At 38.5% G+C, this 23,866-nt stretch overlaps 1 protein-coding gene across 2 annotated transcripts; it reads right to left on the bottom strand.

Moving 5' to 3' along the window:
* Positions 1 to 3,432: 3,432 nt before the first annotated feature.
* Positions 3,433 to 23,691, bottom strand: LRRC8B (leucine rich repeat containing 8 VRAC subunit B). 2 transcript variants are annotated; one of them, XM_084210979.1, is made up of 5 exons: positions 23,597 to 23,691; positions 11,204 to 11,258; positions 10,278 to 10,378; positions 7,410 to 9,568; positions 3,433 to 6,444 (listed from the first exon to the last, which is right to left on the bottom strand). In XM_084210979.1, the coding sequence occupies exons 4-5, from the start codon at positions 9,540 to 9,542 to the stop codon at positions 6,172 to 6,174; spliced, it is 2,406 nt and encodes an 801-aa protein (XP_084067105.1). In that variant the 5' UTR covers positions 9,543 to 9,568; positions 10,278 to 10,378; positions 11,204 to 11,258; positions 23,597 to 23,691; the 3' UTR covers positions 3,433 to 6,171. The 2 variants fall into 2 exon arrangements, with proteins under 2 accessions (XP_084067105.1, XP_084067104.1); XM_084210978.1 differs by lacking the exons at positions 10,278 to 10,378; positions 11,204 to 11,258; positions 23,597 to 23,691 and having other exon boundaries at positions 7,410 to 9,639.
* Between the last annotated feature and the right edge of the window lie 175 nt (positions 23,692 to 23,866).

Genomic DNA, 23,866 nt, shown 5'->3' with positions numbered 1-23,866 from the left:
CCTGCACAGCCCTCAAGTTACTTCAGCAGTTTTCTTTAATGAGACAGACTGCTTTGAAGGAAAAACTAGCAGTAGTTCTCATCAGCCAGATTCAGCAGTGAAAAGGACTTGCTCTTCAATAGCTGGACTAGCTCCTGCTCTAGCTTTTCCCCCCTCTTCAGTTTTCCACCCCCACGATACTACACTCTGCTGCTTTGACACAGCCACTTTGTCCACCTCATAAAAAGCAATGCCAACTTTGGGTTGCCTTAACACACACTGAAATACAATTCAGCTACTGCTGCTGGAGAACCAGAATCATCCCTAAGTAGCAGAAAATTTTCTACAGAGCACAGAAACTGCTATCATTTTTCCATAATAGAGCACTAATCTAGATAAAACACAAGCAACCTGAGGAAAACAGAGTGCTAGGGGATTAATGAGCCCACATATTCAGCAGTAATCATAGGTTGCACAGCATGGAAGTGTGATTATTTTCCCTTCTGTTCCTAAATTTTCACTCAGCCAGTGCAGCCACAGCAACTGAGCATATCTGTTATCTGATAACAACAGTTCAAGACATGCTATTTACAAACTCTTGAGGTTTTTTAAATCTATCCTTACACTTTCCACTTCTTAATATTTTACTTTAGATAAACATATTTAGTGTATTTGTGTGCCTGTTTAATACCAGATTGTCATTCAATATCTATGTATGTGCATATATGTAGCTATATATATATATATATATGTATTATAATCCATGAGAAGAAGTCATGCCCATTTGGTTGTAATGTTGTACTATAATTAAAAAAAAACAAACAAAATCAAAGAGGCAGCCAAGGATAATTACGCTGCAAGCAAATACAAAATTGCACCCTAAGCAGTTATCATAAGGGGAGGTACTGATCTTTGTCCTGTTCTGCTGCTTTTCGTACTTGCCAGACTGTACCAGACTAATTCAGCTTGTTAAACCAGCAGAAAACTAGTACACTAAAGTGTTTTGCCAGGCTTTTGCATAGAATCAGCTCAGCATAAGGTCCAGCGAAAGCAAAAACAATGGTTAGACCAGAGGGCCAAAGCACAGAGGTCAGAGTGATGAACACCTTTAGCTATAATGAACAGCTTCACTAAAAAATCCCACACAACTGTCTCATCACAATTTTATGCATTTTTGCTACTGAGCAAGGCCAATTTCAAATGATCAATCAATTCACTATTTACTTGAGGGTTAGCTATGATTGCAATGAAAAGAAATGAGCAACATTCCTTCTTCCCCTTGCCATCCATATACTAGAAGCCTGAACCCTGACTTGAGAGATTTTCAGGTTGCACTGCCAGGGAGATTGCACTGACTGGCTTTTTTCCCCTCCACACTCGTCAAATACTTGCTCTACAACATCTTTTGATAAGAGTTTTGGTTCTGCAATTGACAAATATGCAAGTATGAGGTAGGGGAAAAGAAAAGAAATAACTTTTATTCAGGGTGTTATAAGTAACACTTATCAACAGTAGCAGTAATAAATGCACCTGTCTAACAGCAGGCCCATGAGCACTACAGACTGATGCCTCCCTGTGTTAAGCACCATGCTGCCAGAACTGCCCTACTTCCCAGGAAACACTTCCCAAGAGCCTGCTGGGCTAAGCAGTAATAACCATCTCTCCAATCTCTCCTATTACTTGGAGGAATTATTCCTCTCCCCTCTCTCTGAAGGTGGACTCATTTTCCATCCTCTCTTCTCCTCGTCTCCAAGTGTTTAGTACATATGGACTTGCATATCCATACGGCTTGAAAGTCTTTTAGCTGGCTCCTATGAGCCAGCTAAAATGTACAAAATAGCAACAGATTATAGGTTATTAGAAGTTAAACAAAGAGGGAATGGATATTCACATAAATGGAGCAAAAGACAAAGATGTAATGGGTCTTTAATAAACACAGTGGACCGAGATAATGCCTGAACCCTTTCATATGTCAGTCCAGCCCCAGAGTGGGTTGCTACTGCCCCCTGCATCACCTACATGTCCTAGCAATGGAGCACTGGGAGAAACTCTTCATGTAATGCCAGGATGGAGACTTCTCCAGACACAGGAATTCCTGAAACATTGCTGTATCCTGTAAGCATAAAGCACCATAGTATCACTGCTTACTTCTCCCTAACAAGTACTGTTCCCCCTCCCTTGCCACAGCCTACATGACTCGCTACCATGCTGGAGCTACAGTGCAGCCTCTGGAATCCCTCTGGGAAATGCACTACTATGCTTGCACATTTGAGGGACTTGCCCACCCAACAAGGCCAAATAAAGTGTGAGAGCTTGATTAATTCCTGATCTCCAGAAATAGTAAGAGTTCTGCAAAATCTTTCCTAGAAACAATCCACAGGATGATGCGAACTGTCTCCTGTTAGAACTTGTAGCCATATATTTGCTCCCACATTGTTTTCAATAATCCTGGCATTTATTGGGGTAGAAAGGGAAGAGAGAAAGATTGACTTATTAGAAATGGTTACAGATTACATTCTTGAAGATGAAAAAGCCACATAACCAAGGAAGTATGTTAATATGATGAAGATCTACCAACTAAAAAAATTTTAACTATTAGAGCGACAGTAAGTTGCTATGAAAACAAAATACACAAATCTGTAGGACTATGAAAAAACAGTTTTTAAAATTATCATCTGCTTTATTTTACTAACACTACCTCCTCGAAACAGGTAAGCTGCATCATTTCTTGTTAGTTATTTCATTTCATGTCCAAGAAAAAAGGGGCACAGTTCCATAAAATTTACTAGCAAGGTTCTCATTTTGCAAAATACAAATACTTTACTTTTGCTTGAATATGTAACACTACTTGCAAGTCTGAGCTTTTTCTCTTATTTTAAGAACATGGTGTCAAACCCAAGCCTGCAGAAAAAGCCATCAGGTATCATCTTGCATTTCAAGAGAAATGAGATGTTTGAGCTAACATCACATGCAATACTTGAAACACATTCATGATTTACCATGAGCATTATTTATGGTGGTTGAGCCACATGACAGCTGTATGTGCCAAGCTGGGGAGAGAATCATTGCCCACCTGCTTCTCCCAGTACAATTCCATTCTGCATTTCATACTTACCCAGCTCACAAAAATTAAAGTGGAAGACTTGGACAAGGTTCTGTAGCAACAATTAAGAAGAAAACTTTGTTCTAAATCAACACAAGAACTTATCTCCTAATCCAGAATATGAAAACTGTTTTGACATGGATCATAGTTTTCATTTCCCACTGCTGTTCATCATATTCAAACTATCCTGTAGAAGACAGACCTGCTGCCACATAGATACAGACAGCTGGAGGCAAACTTCTGAGCTTTGCATTAAATGCAACATCTCTGACAAAAAAGAAAGAACAGTTCATAGAATTGTAATGCAAACAAAAATTTAATCTTTAAACAAAACGTTCATGATACGGAAGGTCACAATACAGAGTTCTTAAACACAATATAACACAAACAAGTTGAAAAGCCTTTTTTGATTGGAAATTATTATTTATACAAAGACTAGATGACAACAATATTATTGTACAAAGTTTGACAGTGGATTCATAAATTGATTCCCTGAAAATTCCCTTGTTTTGAAGAAATAGTGAATATTAAGGTAATGGCTGAAGCAAATTCAAGGAATTCAGAGTTACATTTGTTTCCATCCTCAATTCTAAGCACTTGGATTAGGTTTCATGGTACAAAAGGGATAGTAAAGGCACACTGTGGTTTGAAAACAAGGCTAGATATCATAGCCTTTACATGCTCCAGCTTTTGTCTGGGTGTTTTTTAAACACCCAAACATGCAGCTAAAATAATCCAACCCTCCTGAGGGGATGCAGAGTGAACACATCAAAGTCTGCAAAAATGTAACCCATTTAGCCTATAAAGCAATATTATTATTAATTATGCATTTGAGTCTCAAATCCTCTACCATTTTAGAAATTAAGTACCTTTCTCCAAGTTGTTTCTGTTAATTCACTCCTGACAGAACTAGTGTAGAATGCACATTTAAGATAATTTTTCACCTTCATCAGTTTGGTTGAAAAGGACCGATGCATTCCTAAAAAGTTGAAGCTATTGGCCAAGTCAATTACTTGCTGATTTAACTTTTTCAACACAGCGTCTTAATTTAGAAAAATGCTTTAAAGAAAATGTTCATTTAATCTGATGAAAATTATTAGACTGCAAGTCTTAAGTGTCAAATTCTGGCATAAAGTGTTCTTCAATGTTAAGTTATGAAGTCCAGACAGGCCTATTGCAATTATTAACACAAGTCTTGCCACAGGGGTGTAAGTCAATGCATTGTGGTTTAATCACATGTAGCACAACTAGCTCTGTTGATGAACCATGTCAATTCCTATGGGACTGTTATACAACTCAAAATTACTTAACAGAGTTTGGAGGAGTTACATATGGACATTATGAAACATTGTTCATGCAGCACTGGTCTGCACATAAACACAACTAACCAGTTTAAACTAAACCATTCTAGAACTACATAAAAAGCAATTAGCTTTACCACATTTTGGTTCCCTGAGAAGAAAAGTGCTCCAACTACAAAGGTCTTTGGAATGCCATCAGTACAGTGGATAAACATGCACCTCTTGCATGCACCTCTCTGCTCCTGCAAAGACATCTACTTTCATGTTGATCAGACTTGTTTGGGCATTTTCATTCAAAATAATATTAGACTCCACAAAACTGGCAGTGGAATGGGAGCAAGAGATGACTAAAAGTAGTCTAGTACTAAAACTATCTGTAATTATTATCTGTAATGATTTGTTATTACAAACTGGAATGTAGTTTGTTAGCACACTTCATGAACAAAAAGTCATTAAGGGCAGTTTACTTCATCTGCTTAACCCATAACTGAGATTGGTTTTTGAAAACTGTATTATGTTGAAGTTCTAAAATGTGTTTTTGCAAAGAATGCTAACCTCTTCTTTCGCCAGGGGCATAACTTAGGTTTCTGGTGAACATGATAAACATAATGAGAATTAAGACTTCAAATATAATAAAACAGCGCACAGCAGAAGAATGAAGTCAGGAAACATTTTATTTCCATCCAGTTTTGCAAGTATTAAGGATGGCATAAGAGTTTATCCCACGACTATGATTTATGAAATTATTACATCCCTAGAAGAGGCAAAGCTTATAATGCTTCCTGTCTTTTCCTCCCAAATGCTTTTAAGTTGTGTGATGATTTAGTTTGTTTTATCTGTGTCTTTCTGTCCCTATCTAATACAAACCTCAAACCTCCTTCATCCTCTCCCCAATAACTGGGTGTGGAGAAGCTGCACTGAGGCAGTCACTAATGCGAAGTTATAAAAATATTAATCAGCAACATACACTACACTAACACCTGGGATGCTCACAACATACAGAAGACAACTTTGCAACTATTCTGTTTGCCATCATTGTTTCTGAAGATCAATAATGTAAGATTGGTTCTCTAGGACATGCGCACAACAGTTACTTCAGATCCTTCTCATTCCTCCCCATTTCTAGGTAACAATTAATTTTGTATTTACTATTTTTAAGACAAAATGCTGAAAACAGTTCTAGGTATTTAATAGCAAGATTCAAATGGCATCTTCCACAATTATAGAATTAATGCTTAGTACTTGTCAAAAGCTTTTAAAAATTAAGTTATTTTGAAAAATTACTTTCCGTATACCCCATGCAATTAAACTGCTCAAATAGTTTAAACTCTTAATTTAATACATCCTAAGTTAGAGAAGACTTCATATTTAGAAATTAATTCCAGACAGTTCTTAGACCTCATATGGCAGGAATAAAACTATTTTAAATCATCACTATCAACAGAAAAAAATCTCATAGGAAAAAAGTATATACACTCTCACTATAGCCAGGCAATCATATCTTCTTTTTCAATACTACCATAAACATTTAGCTGAATTATTTCAATCAGTAGAACCTAACCAACAATTCATGTTCCTAAATTCAAACATGTTTACCTGTAAAAGGCTGCATCTTTTGTTTGAATCTGAATAAATTTTTCTTTTCCAATACAATCAACTCAGTTCAATGCATTTAAGACTGACTTGTAAATTGCCCTCTCTCCTTCACCCCTCTCTACCGATACATATCTTTAGAGAGATATTAAGCAAGACTTGTAGAATGCAACAATGCAGAGTTTCATTTTAAACTTAGGACTTATCTGAGCATGCCTGCAAACGCTCTCTTACACGAGGTGGAAGTGTTTTTAACAACCTTTCTTCTACAATTAGATTATTTCGCTTTAAGAGCTGACATTCTTCCAGTTCAGCAGGAAGTGATTCAAGATAGTTTCCAGTGAGCTCTAACTGAACAAGATTCAGTAGCTGACCCACTAAAGGGGACAAATTCATCAGACTGTTATTTCCCAGAAGAAGAAATTGCAGCTTTTTGCACTGAAATAATCCATCAGGCAGCATTTCAATCTAGAAAAAGGAAAGAAAAGAACAAAAATAAAGTACATTAGAAGGTGTAAGCCTACGTGCAGCTGCGTGTTTTGACATTTCCCTTTTTTATTTTAGGGTAAAAAGCCCTTGGTTTATGAAAGGAAAAGGAAGACTGTAATTCCTCTATCATTATGTGATCAAGTGCTTGAGAGCACTACAATGGTTTTATCATCCCCGTTTTCTTACAAAGCTGCTTAGCTCCTGGCACAAGCCAAGCCTGGAAGGGGGAGCACATCCACGTATGCACGCAGAACTGCACGCAGACGTGTGCAGGTGGCAGGGGAGAGGAAGAGCCTACTATTCCTAAGAATCACTTAAGGAAGAACAAGCACAGACTGTGAAGAGACATTAGCAGCTCCTGTGCTGTGAAACCTGTACAAGCAGTTATCTGTGCAGTGCAGTTGTCCTGGCCCACTCTACTGACACATGACATCCAACACCAGCCTCACCAATGAAAACAATTATAACTCAGAAGAAGTTACAAGCCTGCGCTCCACTCTAACAAGTCAGACAGTTTAGCACTGATTGTGAGGTTACCAACCACAATAGTTTCCCTCTTCCCAGTCATACACCTGAGATACTCATCAACCATTCACTTTAGCTTTCAGCTTGATGTTTTAAGGTAAACATTAAACACTGTTCACTTCCACTAAAATACTACATAGGACTGACAACTGCAGGACAAGGGAAGATCTGTTTCTGCAGCCATGCTAGCCTACACCATCTCTGGATGAAAGCCCTTAAGCAGCTACAAACCAGGATAGTACTTATTCAGTATTATGTGAGCTTTGCTGATACCAAGGCTTTAGTAATTAAACAAGCACCACCCCTTTTTTCTGGATTTACTTTAATCATGAACACCATAAAAGCTAGAGTCTGTTCCAGAAGAAATAGCAGCTTAAGTCTATTTTTGTTTTTGAATAGTAATTCAAAGTTCTACTTACATGGTTTTTTGTCAAAGCCAAGTACTGCAGGTTGGTCAGATAACCGATTTCTTCAGGGATGGAGGTTAGCTTATTATAGCTAAGATCCAAATAGTGTAACTTTCTACAAAGAAATAGCTGCAATGGAACATTCTTAATATTATTATAATTTAGATACAGCTGTTCCAGGTTTGATAATGCACCAATCTGCACTGGGACATAGGAGATACTGTTGTGCCACAATTTTAAGCAAGAAAGATTCTTAAGATGTTGGAAACTAATTATTTCTTCCACTGTTCTGAGATTATTTTCTTTTAAGTCAATTTCATGCAAATTGTTTAGGGTAAAAATGGAATGAGGAATGCGCTCTAAATCACAGCAGATTAGTTCCAAGGTTCTCAGGTTTACCAGCTTCTTCAGGTTATTGAGCACTATCAGTTTATTTCCCTCATTGTTGATAGACAAGTGTTGTAAAGAAGGCAGAAGATCTGTAATCACTTGAGGTATACGGGAAAGGTTGTTTTTTAAGTGAATTGATCTCAGATTTTTTAGCCCCTGAAAGCCGTCATTGTATATGGAGTTGTGATGATCTAGCATGAAATATCCTGTTAAACACAATTCTTGTAGGTTTTTTAGATGAAAGACCCAAAATGGAATTCTTCCCATCTCACTAGACTTCAAACGCAAGGTCTTCAGGTTTTCCTCTAAAAAGTTGACTGCTGGATAATCCATTGTTAGTGATGAATGATAAACATTGAGTTCTTTGAGATTGACAAGCTGGGTCACAGCTGAAGGAAGTTTGGCTTCAGGAATAAGTTCCAGGCTTAGAACTTCTATTTCTGTCAGTTCAAAGACACTGTCTGGAAGACCATTTAACATGAAAAGGTGAAGTTCAGTCTTGTCTTGGGAGTTTCTTACTAGTTTATTTTTCAGTTTTTCCACTGACCATTCATTGTTAAGATTTATCTGTTTAAGTTCATTTTCACTCAAATCAGACAGGAATATTGAGAATCGCTGGGAATAAAGAGGATCATACTGATCTGCCAAGTGAAGAATAAATGCAAAGTCATTCTTCACATCAGGTATATCAGTGTAATTACTTTTCTCTCTCAACTTCTCAAAAGAGTATTGCTTAAGTGAACTTCGTAGCATCCACCACAAACTGTAAGTACAAGTTAATCCATAGAAGATCACCAAAACAACATAAAATGAAGCCAAAACTTTAAAAATTTCTGCTAGCGAATAAACACACTGGTACCTTTTGTAGCCTGTAAAGGCTTGAACATTAACTACACAATCAATTTCAAGTGTAATAAATGATAAATAGTAGGGGACATAAGTTACTATTATGACAACTACAAAGACTTTCACTATAATCTGTTTCATATACACTGTGTATACGACATCCTTTTCTTCGGCGTGTACTCTGAATTTCTTCACTTTTTCAAATATAGCTTTAGCTTGTTCCCCTTCCTTTTTGTCAAGAACACTGGAATTTTCTCTTCCAGTTGTTTCCAAGCCATGTTGTGAATATGGCAGGGACTGTCTGCTGGCCCCTATGTCTCCTGAACACTGAGGTGATGAAATCGCTGTTTTTGATTTGGCTATTGGTAGCTTCCTCGCAGACTGCTCAGCAACTGTTTCTGAGAGGGCACGCGTTGTCCAGGGAGAGTCGAAACACTTCTGAAGAACAGCTACAAAGTGCTCAAGCCTGGCACTTGTACTGGGATAGTAAAGCCAGAAATTACTGCAAGCTGCAAAAATAAAGGTATGCAAAAGCACTAGGTATGGAAAAAATTTGGCAAACCAGTGAAGCTGTCGCTCATAACATACTGCATCGATGTAGGAATACTGCTGCCGATGGAGATAATTCTGGATTTTAAGCGGGATGATTATCGGTGCTGTTGAGCTAGCTGACATGTTAAGGTTGGCTTTAACTAAATCCCAAGGCACAGCACAATGATTGTCAAATTCTAGCTTGCAAGGAAGACAGCACAATACTCTGGTTTGAGTAAGCTGGAGAGCCCCAGCAAGCACAGCAACTAGCAGCATTATCATGGTGAGGTAATACCAGAAGACATCCCACCATGGTTTTAGTATGTGGTAGGATGACTGGGCATCTGCTAAGCATTTGAGTTCTGTTAGCGTGATCATGACTTTCACCTGTGAGAGAACAGCAGCTGGTAGAAGAAAAAAGACAAGAAAAGACATTCTTAGAAAATTGTTAAAAACAATTTATCTCACCATTAAATACTTGAAGTCTATTATTGTTATCACAGTTCTGAATATGCGTAACATGTGACCTGGACTCCATAGCACAGCAAAAGGATCCAAGAACTTCTGGGACCTGACCCCAGCCATCATCTCAGATTTATTTTAAAGAAAGGTACTTGGGAGTGCAAAAACTCAAAGAGTGAAACTAGCATGAGAGAAGTAATATTAAAACCAAACATTTGGGTACTGCTGCAGTAGAAGAAACAAACAGGTACAAGTCAAAGAAGTGGCTGATGTACTATTAGCAGTCCTTCACTACCATCATAAACTTACATAGTGATTTCTTATTTATGAAGAATTCCAAAATCAGAGTGGTACATTAACATGATGGCTCTTGTAATTTAGAACTTTCTACCAGATTAAATAATTATACCAAATTAAAAATAGACAAATTCCCAAAAAGCTCTTGTGTATTACATATTCTTATACATAATTCCACATCTTCTCCCCTTGAGAGAATTAAGCATATTGGCAGAATTAAAATTAAGGTGGCATAATGTATTATTGTTCAATATTGTCATATATATATATATATATATATATATATATATATATATATATATATATATATATGACACTTTAACTTCCAGGAGCATAAGTTTTATTCATACTTACTTTACTAATTAAAGAGAATAAAAAAACACAGCACTGCTCAGTCAGGAGGTCTACACCTTTTAAAATTCCTTGGACATGCCATCTTTACATTTGTCTTCATTCTGGATGGAGAAAACATTGAATATACTTATTTAATGGCTTAACGTAAATAAAGAGCAAACATTTCAGCTTTCATTACAACTGCTGCCTCATTATGCCTCCATTAAGCTCTGCATTGCTACAGCTCCATGAAATGGAACAGGATTTATCCATGTGATCATGCAGTATGCAAAGTCAAAGTTTTGCAGTCACATCAACAGAAAAAAACCTCGAAAATCCAGGGAAACTGCCTATAGCTAAGCTCTGTTTCAACAAGGGAGTAATTTTTTCCCCCCCAAATAACTATGAACTTGTTTCTTGGGAAACTGACCCCCACCTGGCTACACTCTCCATTCAGGCAGTTGTAGAGACTGGTAAGTTCCCCCTGAACCTCCTTTTCTCCTGAATGAGCTCCCCCCCTCAGCTGCTCCTCACAGAACCTGTGCTCCAGACCCTTCCCCAGCTCCACTGTCCTCCTCTGGGCTCACTCCAGCCCCTCAACACCTTTCTTGTAGCCAGGGGCCCAGAACTGGACACAGCACTCGAAGTGGGACCTCTCCAGTGCTGAGCACAGGGAAGTGGCCTGGTCCCCCTGGCTACACTGTTTTTGATACAGCCCAAGATGCCATTGGCCTTCTTGGCCACCTGGGCACACGTTAGCTCTTGTTTAGAATATATTGGTACCGCACATTTCAATTTTAAACAGAGCTGACAAACTGTTATAAAAAGTCAAACAATAGCTGAACCTGATTTTTACTCCACATTCAAGTGGAAAAATTGACTGAAAATAAATTAACCCTTCTTGCAATGACAAAGCTATTTATAATAGAATACAAAAAAAAACTTACCAGGCCCACCCAAGGGAAAGCAGCTGAAGAAGGACTGGATGCTTACAATACACTCCTGTAAGGAAAATAAATTGTCATAAGATTGTGAAATGTTTGGACTCCAAAAACTGTGAGTATTAGAACAGCAGCTCATTACTGCTTCCACAACAGCATTTCAAAGAGCCAACATCTATGAGTAAAAGATCTAAGGATCTACAAGATGCCACCCCCTTCAAATTACCTACGTGTTCACTATCTGAAAGTTGTTTTTCCTAAAGTAGAAATAAAGTAATGGCTTCTCTCATTGTCCCCTTTCTAAGCACTAAAAGCTCAACAATTTTTGCATGTACATAAAGTTACAAGTTCTGCAGCTGAGATGCTACACAGCTAAAATAGCAATTTCTTTAATCACTCCAACTTCCAAAAGCACATCTCAAATACCTTTAAAATAAGTTCTTTTGCCATAATTCTTGTGGTTTGAATATAAATTTGTCAATATAAAAGCACAAAGAGATACTAAATCCATTCAAACTAAGGCTTTCATTCTGCAAAGAATACCTGGATCACATCGTGACTCAAGCCAAACATGCTTGATTTGAATGTAAACAGAAGAAAATCAAAAACATTTTTTCCCTTCCAGCCTAATATTGAAACCAGTCAATTCTTTTTGCTTGAAGTTTGTTATAAAAATGTTAATTAAAATGTTATAAAAATGAAAGACTTGGGACCTCTGTTAAAGTTGCAAAGAATACACTAAGAAATGAATATTGAATGATGCAGCAAAGTAAGATCAAAAGGTAAAAATAGAATTTTTTTTAAAATAAAACCTCTTGAATTGTCTGAGAGTTTAACATGGTGTGAAAGGTCTAATAAGCATGGGGATGAGAGCAATTTTTTCCTGACAAATGTGTAAACCTCATCAGGGAGATACTAATGTTTTAAGATGATTCATATAACTAAATGCTTACTGGAGTATTCTTGAGGAATAAGGCATACCTGCTCAATACAAAGGACAAAATGCAGAGTACAATAAAACAGTTAACAATCTTTGATAAAGCATTTTCCCTACAATTTACAAAAAGGAGAACAGGAAATGAAACTTAAGCCAATTCTGTGAAAACCATGTTGGTATACTTAAGAGTATGCATCACTCAATACCAATGACATCATGCTAAAAAAAGAAAGTGCTTTGTTTTTGTACAGACTGAGAACTCAATCTGAGGCTGACCCAGGTAACTTTGTGATGTCTGTTTCTATAAAGTGCTTTGTCACCTCTCTGCCTTGCAATGGAAAGCTGTTAGTACCTATTCCAGAAAAAAGACTACATTCTTGCTGTGGTTTTACAACACTTTCTAGCAGAAAGCAAATGTCACAATATTAAGTATTGAAATACTTGAAAGCTGGTCTGGTGAATGGCTACTTTTTGAAGTCTTCCAGTGAAGAATGTGTATCCATTACAAGTCTATGTTTATGAAATAAAACTTCCCACTGGAGGAGTACAGAGTATATACAATTGTAACATAAACATGTGAATTATTGATGATAATTTTGCTGAAGACATTTTTCTTTCGAATCCTATCTGTATGCCAAGAGTGGCTAATCAAATGGAATAATGCTGAACTGTAATGGATTTGATAAACCTCATCTCCAGCAGCTTTCAACCCATATCAAAGCCATAAAAGCTTTTCAAAGTGGCCTAACTCAATTGGCAATCTTTCTTACAAGAAGAGAGAACGAAGCTTGGCCCCAGGCAAAATGATGACTTCAGGAGAGTTACTCCAGACCAATACATAGACACAGGCCAGAAAAATAAAGTAATAAAGACCACTAATATCGAGGTAATTTCTAGTTACTTCAACACTTATTAAATCAGAACAACAGAAATATATCCAGAATGTGAATAAAAGGCTCTCATTTTGAAAAATATTATCTATGAGTATCAGACACCCACCACCACCCCCAGCTGCCAAAAGGGTACTTAGTTTTGCATTACTCTGTCATTTGGTCATTGCTCACAGAATTTTAGTCACATTTAGTCAGGGATGTCTTTGCAGCAAGGCAATTACCTTGCTTGTCCTCCCTAAAGGGTATTCAACTGGTGTTTCTGACATACTAATTTAATCAAAATAGATTTATACAACTAAAGCTTTATACAACTACTTGACAGGTACTTCCATGGCCCCTCTGTCCTGCTTTTTTTCCCTCCCCCTCAAAGAAACACACCCACCAAATTTTCAGGCAGTCTCTTTAGACTCTTGCAGCTGCTTCTCAGCCTAGATAAGGAGATGCTGACATACTAAGTAATGTATCTGTTTAATCAATTTTCTTTCAAAAATCATTCCTGAACTACAGAACCAACTTAGCTTCTAGCTAGTTTAAATAGATCACTTTTTCTTCTCAAGTTTTGGATGGAAAATTAAGTTTGATAATGAAATAAACACATAATCAGTTTTGCTTTGTAGGCAGTTTTGAGACTCCCCTATGAGATTCCCCATACCTGCTTATAGTTTCATATGCACAGCTTGAGCCTTGCAAATAAACCCTTATGAGAATTCCCAAAGGAACAAAAATAAACTTTACCCATACACACACTCATCACCCAAACCAGATCTTTCCTGGCAAAACCTTCTCCTTTTATTGGCGTGTTACTGCTCCCTTTCTCAAGTATTCTGTAAGCACCAAACAGCGAGGAACTGCAAGAGTTCTGGTGCAAGTGACTCCATAAAGAATGATACTGCCATACTTACTCTTAGCACAATCATTTACATGACCCTTATTAAAGCTGTGATTCTTTCAGAATCTGTACTTTGGTCACCTGTGTGCATAGACAGATTCAGTTGCAGGACTTTTGTAATAGGGATTGTGGTTTTGAATCTGTATTCCATTGAATGCTGAACAACACAAACAAGATTAGAGAAAGCTTCTTTCTAGCTGCTTCTGAAGATCACAGGTGACAATTAAACACGTATAAGTGATTATCCTTTTGTATTTAAAACAAATCCAAAGACATTCCCACACTCTACAATAAACAGCATGTTCCTCAAGCACTGGATCTTTAACACTACATTAACATTATTCCAAGTTTGTCATATCAACCTCTTAAATAATCAAAGACCTAAAGTCCTTCCAAATACTCAGAAATTACAACTACAGACAACCTCAACCATGTGTACCTGGACGGGCTAGAGGCCCTTGCCTTTCTTAAACAGCCTCAAGACAGCCTAACATACGGTGCAGAACAGTAAAAGCAAAGTTTTAGACTGCTTCAAAATCAGTCTTTGCTCTCTGGGGAAGGCTTACATGAATCTATATAGCCAAGTAATTTCTGGGAGAAAAGAATTGTAAACCTAGTTTAAAATTGAGTGAGTTAGGCTACACTAACATTTTTACTTTACAAGATTTACCCTTCTCTGTTACAGCTTCAGAGTTAACTGCACAGCCCATAATTTGATAAAAAAAATCTTAAAATCAACTACTACCTCACTCTACCATTACCATACCTTCATGAAGCTGAGAAAAACAAAAGTAGAACATGGCAAGTATATCTCAGTTCCCAGAACTACTTAAAAGCTTGAACATTCCCACATTCAACTCAAAAAAGGCCTTAGGTGGGAAAAAAAAAAAAAAAAAAGGCAGTTTCACCCTTCTTTCACTCTCTGGTACACTTAAAGCAAGAAAAATACTTTGCATAGTCTAAAGTTATTATAAAGTTGCAGTCTAATCTAAATTGAAAACATGCTTAACTCAATTTGATTTGCTTTACAAGCACAAGACTTATTCCTGAAATCTGACTGTGCAGGATTAGATATGTTATATTATGCATTTCCTTCCTATGCCTGCAGCCTCCAAAAAAGACCAAAAGAAGTTAGTATGGCTTCCTTGAGCCATACTAACTTCTCATTAAATATCACTGATATCTACATATTGAGCCTTTTCTCTATTCAAGGAAGGCCGGTCAAGAGATAAACTTTGGTTGTAAAATCTATCACTGTTCAAACACTCACTAGGGAGAGGGACCACATTCAAATATTCCAGTTGCCTGAAATGGCATACCTGTGGGCCACGATAGAAAATGGACCACACCAGTTAGCTCTGCCCAAGTTCATGTAGTTACTTGAGCTTAACTCTCACTAGCAGATGGGAGAGTAAAAACAAATCCACTATTTTGAAGATTAAATTCTGTAATGAAGTTGCATTATAAGATTTGCATTTAAAAGTTGTGTGCTTTTTATTTCATTCTAGTCTAGCCCACAGAGCAATTTCAAACACAAATTCACATTCAGATATAAATATTTTTACTAGTAAAAGCACTTTCTCCAGCCCTCTCCTCAAATTAAGGATTGTGTTCTATCTGAAATAGGTCACAATCTATGCTCCTAGAAAGTGAGAAAAAGATTAAATTTAAACCTGAGTTTAGAAACAGAGATAGGTGAGACAACCAGTTTACACAAAAGCCCTACAAAATAAAATGTAGAAAAATTGGCAAGTAGGTACAAACCTAGCTTTCTGAAAAAGTATGTTAGAGAGTTAACTGGATAAGACTTTTAATGGTAAAAAAATACAGTAAAATGAAAGGTGGACCAGCTTTGCTTTCATGTAATTACATCAACATTACTAATCTCTTTGAGAACAAGCTGTCTGCTTGTCCAGAGCCTATAACTCCATTTGTAGCCATGGTGCTTTCTGAGATCCCTAATGAACCAAGCAGAATCTGGACTCTGAATCAAATCTGAGCATTTCTAGTAAGCAATGTTTTTTACAGCTTTACTGTCTCAGTACTATTTTTAAACTCAGAGATGCATTTTTAAAATATACAAATTAAGGTTATAACTTAAAACTTGAGACATATCAGCCTCTAAAATACTGACTACAATAAATATCAATGCAAGCATCTGTTCAGAAGTGCTTTATATTGATCATACAATAGATACTTACCTAGTTTCATCCCAATATTTAATTAATAACGTATATAATTTTTGTTCATTGGAAACTCTAGCACTTTTGTTTGCTTCATTAACTTATATTTCTCCAAGCAGCTGTATATTTCACATATTTCACTTTGAAAAGGAAATTATTGGATGAATGTGGCAGCAATGATGTAGCTCTCAGAGTAGCAAAGGCTGTTCTTCGCTAATACCCAAGAAAATACTTGCAGCGACAAGGGGCACATCCCCATACAAACCTAATCTGGATGTCTAAAGAGCTTTATCATCTCAGAAAAAGTCAACAAAACCAGAATCAGAACTGCAAGACTAAGAATGCTCAAAGGAATGGTGACTTAAGAAAGCAGACTAAAGGAAGGGGCTTTCTAGCATAAGGGAAAGAAGAATGAGAATATAGTTGGGATGGAAGGAAGCAGAGAATTGTATTGGAAATGTGCCCACCTTCTTAGGACAGAAGCATATAGTCCATAAGTGCTCAGCTAATGTTAATTTAAACCACAGGAGACAACTCTCTCCAGAGATGACTGCAGGCATGCCATGCTGTCAAGCATTCCAGCCTAAATGTGTCAAGGAAGATACCAGGAAATTGGCACAGATCACACTCTCAAGTGATATCTAGAAGAACAGGCCTCCTTTGTCCTTCCCCATCTCCCAATTAGATTTTAAAGTCAGTAACCCAGTTGTAAAGATACTACAGTCTCTACTTCCAAGTTCAAAGAATCTGGGAGCAAGGTTGGAACATTAAATATGAAAAGTCTCCTTGGTGGTTCTAAACAAGCATGATGACACCAAAAGCAACTTCATCAGTCCCAGCCTAGGCCCTTTAACTGCACCTTTGGTAGCTCTCCCAGAAAACCTCTTACACAACAGTACATCAAGCCCTTCATCCCAGTACTAACACAGTTAACACAGAGTCAGACACCTTCCAACTGCATGAAATAAGATTTTTCAAGTTTGCTTACTGTAAATTTTTATTCTTGTAACCATGTTTTTGGGTCTTTCTCATGCTGGGAAATATGACTACATAACCATAAGACAATGGTATCAGCAGTATCCCTCCAGCATTCTGAATGAGCATCAATGGTATCTATTTTATTTTGCATACCAAAATAAGTATTACAATAGAAAATTAATTTTTATCCCTTCAATTTCTGTAAGTCAGAGATATGTCAGCTCATTGTGCTGCCATGCTCAGGACATCAGAGAGCAAAGCAGAGAGAACACTAGAGAATATTCACAACTTAAATACTATTAGATTTTCTACAAGCAGATTCTTTATTTATAGTATAGCTTATTATCTTCAGTCTTCAAGTGCAGTAACAGTACAAAGGACCCAGCAGCATAGAACAGAATTATATAACCCTCTTTCCTTGGGAAAAGGCAAGGAATCATACAACTTCTTTCCATTTTCAGTGTCCTTCTCAATAAAATAATAAATGGCCAAAGACATTTGAAACAGCCAAGACAACTTCAGTAACCTTACTGGAAACCAGTCTGAAATAAGAGAATAGTCTGAGAAGAAAGAGCTTGGTAATATGTCCACAAACCTGAACCAGCTCTGAATTAATTTCTCAAGCACCATCAAGACTGCTGCTGTCACAGCAGAATAAAGTATACTGACTACAAATGCTACTTAAGAAGTCAGGTAAGCATTTGGGTCAATTTTGTCATCCACAAGATAACATGTTGCTATAACTAGGCTATCAACATTATTTGTCACATAGCAATGTAATACCATATGTACTCAGGTATTAACTAAAGCAGGTTCATATTCTGATTTACTTCTTCTAAATAAAGGAATAAGGAATTAAACCATTTAGACAACAATTCACTGCATTTAGACGATGAAAGGTGCCAATATTTTTCATACCACTTCTGCAGAGAGCAGAATACTGAAATACAGTGGTTATATTAATTCAGAACCTCCATTCTATATGAATATCCTAGCTCAAACATTGCTTTCCAATACAATACCCACACCTAACCTAGTTAATAATTTACTTCTGGCAGCTGAATCACTTCACGCAAGTAATTTTTTTTCTTTCTGACTCAAACTTTTCAACTGTAAAATATGGTACTGTTTCTGCTATTTTGCTATATTCTGCTAAAAGTTGTTTAAATGAGGAATCTTATACACTAATAATTTCTTGCTAGGTGTTTAGCCATTTTGGATTGTACTAAGCTTCTGTTTGGTTCTGAGAGCTGGAAATACATGCTATTCCTTTTCCTAATAGTGGTCAAACAGTTACCACCTTTATCCGATCTCAGAAATACTTGTATTTGTAGTCCTCATTCTAGCTAGAATAATTCTGATGTTTCTAAAATATGAACAGTTCTAGTACAATAACTTGAAATTTCAACATTTGGCCAAAAAAAAGGATACCAAAGTCTCTGCAAGATAATTATTACCATGTACAAATATAGCCACAAGATTTAAGAACGGTCAAAAAATAGTCTTTTAGTTTTCATTTTTCCTGATGCTGCATAAGATTAATGGAGAACTTTCTAGAAGGGAATATTATTACTTCCACAGACAAGAACTTAATTGCATCTAGGAAAATATAATTATCAGGGCAGCAATACAGAAACACATTTCACTCTATTAGTTCTGACATCAGAAAGCTGATTCGGATTTCCAGTAGTGGCTCATGTCTCCTTTTAGAAGCAGCAGGTTTTCATCTTGTTTAACAGGAGAGACAGTTACTCGTGAATGCCAGCCTGACAAACTGGAACACTCGATTCTAAATGTTTGGTCTAAACAGCTAAAATAGAATAATGAGAACAGATACATTTCCAATTGATATCTGATGCAAACTCAGGTACTCTTTTTGTATGCCAGCTCTCCTGAAACCCATCTTATTATCTTTTTAAACAATATCCCCACCCCAAAGTAAAAAAAAGAAAAACTTGGGACTGGAGTCAAATACAAGCCTGCTTGAAATGGAAATTGAAGAGGCTTTACCAATCCTCCAGCAGTGTGCAATCTGGCTGCACAACCCCCTCAGCCTCTTAAGCATCTTCCTATTCATATTATTCTGCATTATGTATTTACTAATTGGACAAAGAACCAGCTACATCTTCTCTTCTTTTAATAAAATGAACTGACTGAAAGACAAATTTCCCATTGCACAGCCTGTGTGGTAGTGTCTGTATAAACTGCATGCCTAAACATAACTGTACAGTTCAGAGCTGCACATATGCATGGGATCAGGAGAGCCGCAAGCCATGTTGTACCTATCAGAAACATCTCCTAGAACAAGGCTAAGTTTCAGAACCACAAACAAGTGATCAGACTTGAATTCTGCAGTAAATCCACAGTAATCCTGCTTTGTTTCCTGAACAAACACAAAGCTAGTTCAGGACCTGTGTTCACGGGTTGTACTTCCATCAAACCCAAGTGTGCTCTGCAAGTCTCCAACTGTGCAAAATTTCCTTTTTTGAGCAGGCTGTCTGAAGAGGCCCAACAGCTGGTAAGGTTTTTCAGATAGCAGTATTAATCAGAAACACACTTTGGTAGGAAGCCAAGTTTAAGAACTACATAAACAAGAATCAAGGTTTTATCATCACCTGAATCAATTAAGAACTTTGAAGTAAAAAAACTCTAGCCCTATATTTGTACAAAATCAAATAATAATTTGAAGTAAAGCAGACACTGCTTTTAACTCCTCATCAGTAAAGCACTTGAGTATTGACATATCCAATCTCACTTCAATTAAGCAATATTTTTCCCAACTTTGTCACTGCAAAGTTAGTATTTAAACAATGTTAATGTTTAATAAAAAGTGTTTACTTCGAAAAAGCACTGGAAAAGTAGCAATCAGTTTCACACTTGCATTGGCATAGGTTGGAAATGAAAGTTTATCTTGTGAATAGTTTAAACACAGTCTAGAAACAAACAGGTTTTAGTTAATTGTCAAATCACCTCCCTTCTTCAAATATTTTGGATTACACAACAAATGCACACCAAGATTTTGCTTTCATTCAGATGGAAAAATGACTTCAAAGGACTAATACTTCAGCATTAAAAGCATTATGTGCTATTATTAAATTTCAGCCCAGTAGATCCTCATATTTGGATGTAGATGATTTTTTTTAGCTACCAGAAAGTAGCTAAATAAATATTTCACAACCTGAACTAGTCACAGAATACTGGTATTTTCCCCAGAAAACTAAGACAATGTCTGGGAAATAAGGGGTTACATTTTCTGGGGTTTGAAATAAGAGCTCTAAAAATCAATGTTACTTTAATTAAGCCTGAGCAAACTACACGACCACGATTTTGTAGCTGTTGTGTCACAAAACGGAAACTTTGCAAACTAAAACCACAATTCAAACTACTATCTCACAAAGAAACAAAGTGTTTGTAACAATGTCTAAATTCTACTCACAATTAGTAGCAACCAGATTGTGTTACTACCATATTCTTATTGGTATCACTGGACTCCTTACCAGCATTTTAGTTGACTATTTTCTCATAGTCAACTAAATTTTCAATTTCAAAATAAGAAGTTGCATTCCAGTGTACAGCATCCAAACGTACTTGGAGGCTGAGCTCTTACGATGGAAATGCAGTCATATAATTTATTTAGTGTGGGCAAATATATTATTTTGAAACAGAGCAACACCAATGGGAATTAAATTGAAAAGGTCCATTACAAGTTCTTGATATTTCCCTTCTGATTGTTGAAAGACCCTAGAATCCTCGTGGGCGTACGTCAGAAGAGAGTGTGTCAGCACTATCCCTTGAACTCTGCATTTATAACAGCTTTACTGAGAGCTGCATCATCTGCCTTCCTTCCAAGGTACTACACCACTACAAAGCACAGCCTTTTCATATGGGTAAGTTGAAATCAAATAGCTGGGGAAACTATTCATAAGTATTATGACACTTTAGTTCAATAGTGAATTACAATTTGATTTCAACAAGCTAAAAATTAAATCCAGAACTTATTTGTAGCAGACTAACAACTCTTGGAGAAAATAATCCCCAAACCCAAGCATAAGTACAATAAACTGAAGCCCACTCACCAAGTCTGGTAAAACTCTAACTGGAATTATATAACCTATACCACTTAAACATTAAAGACAGGATATGTAAACTTTAGAATACTAATTCCACTTTACATTTCTCAACCTTCTACATGGTGATCCATGATATCTGAATCAAATAGCTTCATGACCACAGCACAGACTGCTAATTTATCTTTAAAAATAATGACTGCAAAAGCAACTGGCAGAATAACACTATTTACAAGACAACAGCTGAACAGCTGTTATAAGGATGCCTAAGGATGAACACAGCCCACAGGTTAGTGCTAAGAATACAGACAGCAGCGTGAAACATTTAGATAGGCAGCACAGAGACCCATAAAACCCACACCTTATCCCCTTAGTCACATGAAACATCCATTTCTAATCCTAGCTGAGTAAAGCTTTATGGCTTCAGTAGGTATTGTAAGCTGAAGCAGTGTTATTAGTGCCACAGTCTGTTTTGCTACCTGCAGTGCATCAGGCAGAGCAGGCACAGCAGCAGCTAAAGCAAGACAAGATTTCCCCCTCAATCCCCCTTAGAAAAATACTTCTTTGACAGTGACATACTGCTCTACAAGGTTCATTTTACAATGCTGAAATACAGATGGGTGTTTCTTTAGCACTATTAGTCCCTTTCTAAAAATTTGTCAACATTATTTCATTAACTTCAAACAACAGCTGTATTAGTAACTTGCAATAAACAAAAGGCAATTTTCTCCCCATAAAAACCATGTTTTCCCGAAAGAGGAAACAAATACAAGCCAGACCAGCAACTCCCTTCTCACAAAAGTGTAAGGGAACTAGCAAGTTAATATTGCACAATTTCTAAAAGTTACATGAATCCTACTGAAGTTAAAAGTCAATTGCACTATGTAAATGTAAAATTCAGCAGAATGTAATAATATATGTTAGTGTAAAACTCTCCAATAACCATTTGTTATCTGGCTTCAACAGAATGCTTTAAGCACTCAAGGAAACACTCAAAAAATCCCCCCTATATCATATATTAACCACTGGTTCTCTGCCATAATCATTCTCATTTCCACTCTTTTCATTTCATGTCCTTTGCGCTGCTCAGGGCCACAGATACTGAAGGAAAGTTATCTCTTCTATTCCTCACACTGTCATCTGAGCTACATGGATTCTGAAGAAAACATGCACAATATGGATGGACAATACTTAATAAATTCTACAAGTACTGTAAGATTTCACCACTTAAACCTCATGGGCTTTCCTTCACCAATTTCTTTAAGTTAAACGGAACAGATCAATATGGTCTAATCTGTTGCCCTCCTTGCTAGGAAGATACTTAAGAAAAAATTCCAAGACAGCTGAAACAATTGATGCCTTACGTTATCCTTTCAGCAAATAAAGAAAGCCAAGAGTCAGCAGAAGGTATAGCATAAATACTTGAAACCATAATAAACCACATCACTTCTAGCTTCCTCGAGAACTACCTCACAGGTATAGTTTTAAATGACCACATTAGGGGCCAATTCAAACACAGTTTACCTTATCAGCATAATTAATTATATACTTAATATAAAATTAAGCTTTAGGGAAGTGTGGTTTAATCACTCCTACATAACTGGTCAACTGCAGCATTCACTATGGCCAAATTCTGACCCAAAGCCAGTTCTGCCCCAGTTACCCTGAGAAGATGGGCACAAAGTCAGCCTGACGCCACTTGCACAACTCAGCCAGGGCACAAAGCGAGGCTGCCACGAAAAGGGCTGCTACAAGATCCCTGACTAGCTGGGACGAGAAACGCATTGGCCAGGCAGGCGAAAGGAAGACAACGACAAAGACGACGGTTCTTGTTCGACACGCAGAACTGTCAGGCCTCAACACTTAGTTAACACTTTTCTCCCTCGCGGGGAGGCTGGAACTTGGCTCCCACCTGCCCCTTGCTCGAGGGCAGGTGCCGCCTGCGCTTCCGGGGCCGAAGGGTGGCAGCTGCCGCCCGGCCGGGCGAGCCCGGGGCGGAGGAGAGCGGCCCCGGGCGACCTGTAGCGCCCGGGTCACCCGAGGACACGCGCAGATATCGGTTACGCAAACCACAGAGCGGTTTTCGCCGAGCTCCGCCCGCGGGCCCCGGGGCGGCCACAGACCCGCTCGGCGCCCCAAGGCCGGTCCCTCTCTGCCTCGGCCGGCCTGCGGAGCTATGGCAGGTGAGTGGCCCCACTGCCGGGCACCGCCGAGGGACGGGGCGGCCGCCAGGGCAGGCTCACCGGGTCATCCGACGAGCGGCGCCGGGCACCCCTCGGGACGGCAGCGCCCTCTCGGTCCGCCAGCAGAGGGGCAACCCCGGGAAAAGCGGGGACTGCAAGAGCTGCCCTCGGAAAGCCCCGCTCCGCGCCGCTCCTCCTCCTTCCGCCCGTGCCTCCCTCACACGCCGGGGCTGCGGGTCACCTGTCAGCGGCAGCCGCCCCTCCCTTACCTGCCGCCGCCGCCCCCCGGCCCGCCCGCGCAGCGGCGCTGGGTCCGCGAGCTCCGTCCGCGCGGCAGCCGGCGGCGCAGCGCGAGGCACCGGCTCCAACCGGCGCGTCTGGGGCGGGCCCCGCCGGTGTCACGTTACCGCCCGCGCAGCCAATGGGGCGCGGCCGGCGGCGCCGCTGACGGGCCGGGGCGGGGGAGCTGCGGCGGACAAAAGCGCCGCGCTCGGCCCTGGCCCGGCCCCACCGCTCACCTGCGGAGCCGCCTGACCGCC

The sequence above is a fragment of the Fringilla coelebs genome (genome assembly GCF_963513975.1).
Source record: "Fringilla coelebs genome assembly, chromosome: 9".
NCBI lineage: Eukaryota > Metazoa > Chordata > Aves > Passeriformes > Fringillidae > Fringilla > Fringilla coelebs.
Note: the sequence above shows the minus strand (reverse complement) of the source record. Positions and strands in the feature narration are given on the sequence as shown.

Bases quoted from the DNA above. Each gene is read 5' to 3' on its own strand.
- LRRC8B (XM_084210978.1), bottom strand. From the start codon at position 9,599: ATGTCTTTTCTTGTCTTTTTTCTTCTACCAGCTGCTGTTCTCTCACAG. The intron at 6,445-7,409 runs GTAAGTAGAACT...TCCTTTTTCTAG, and splicing joins TGGCTTTGACAAAAAACCAT to ATTGAAATGCTGCCTGATGG.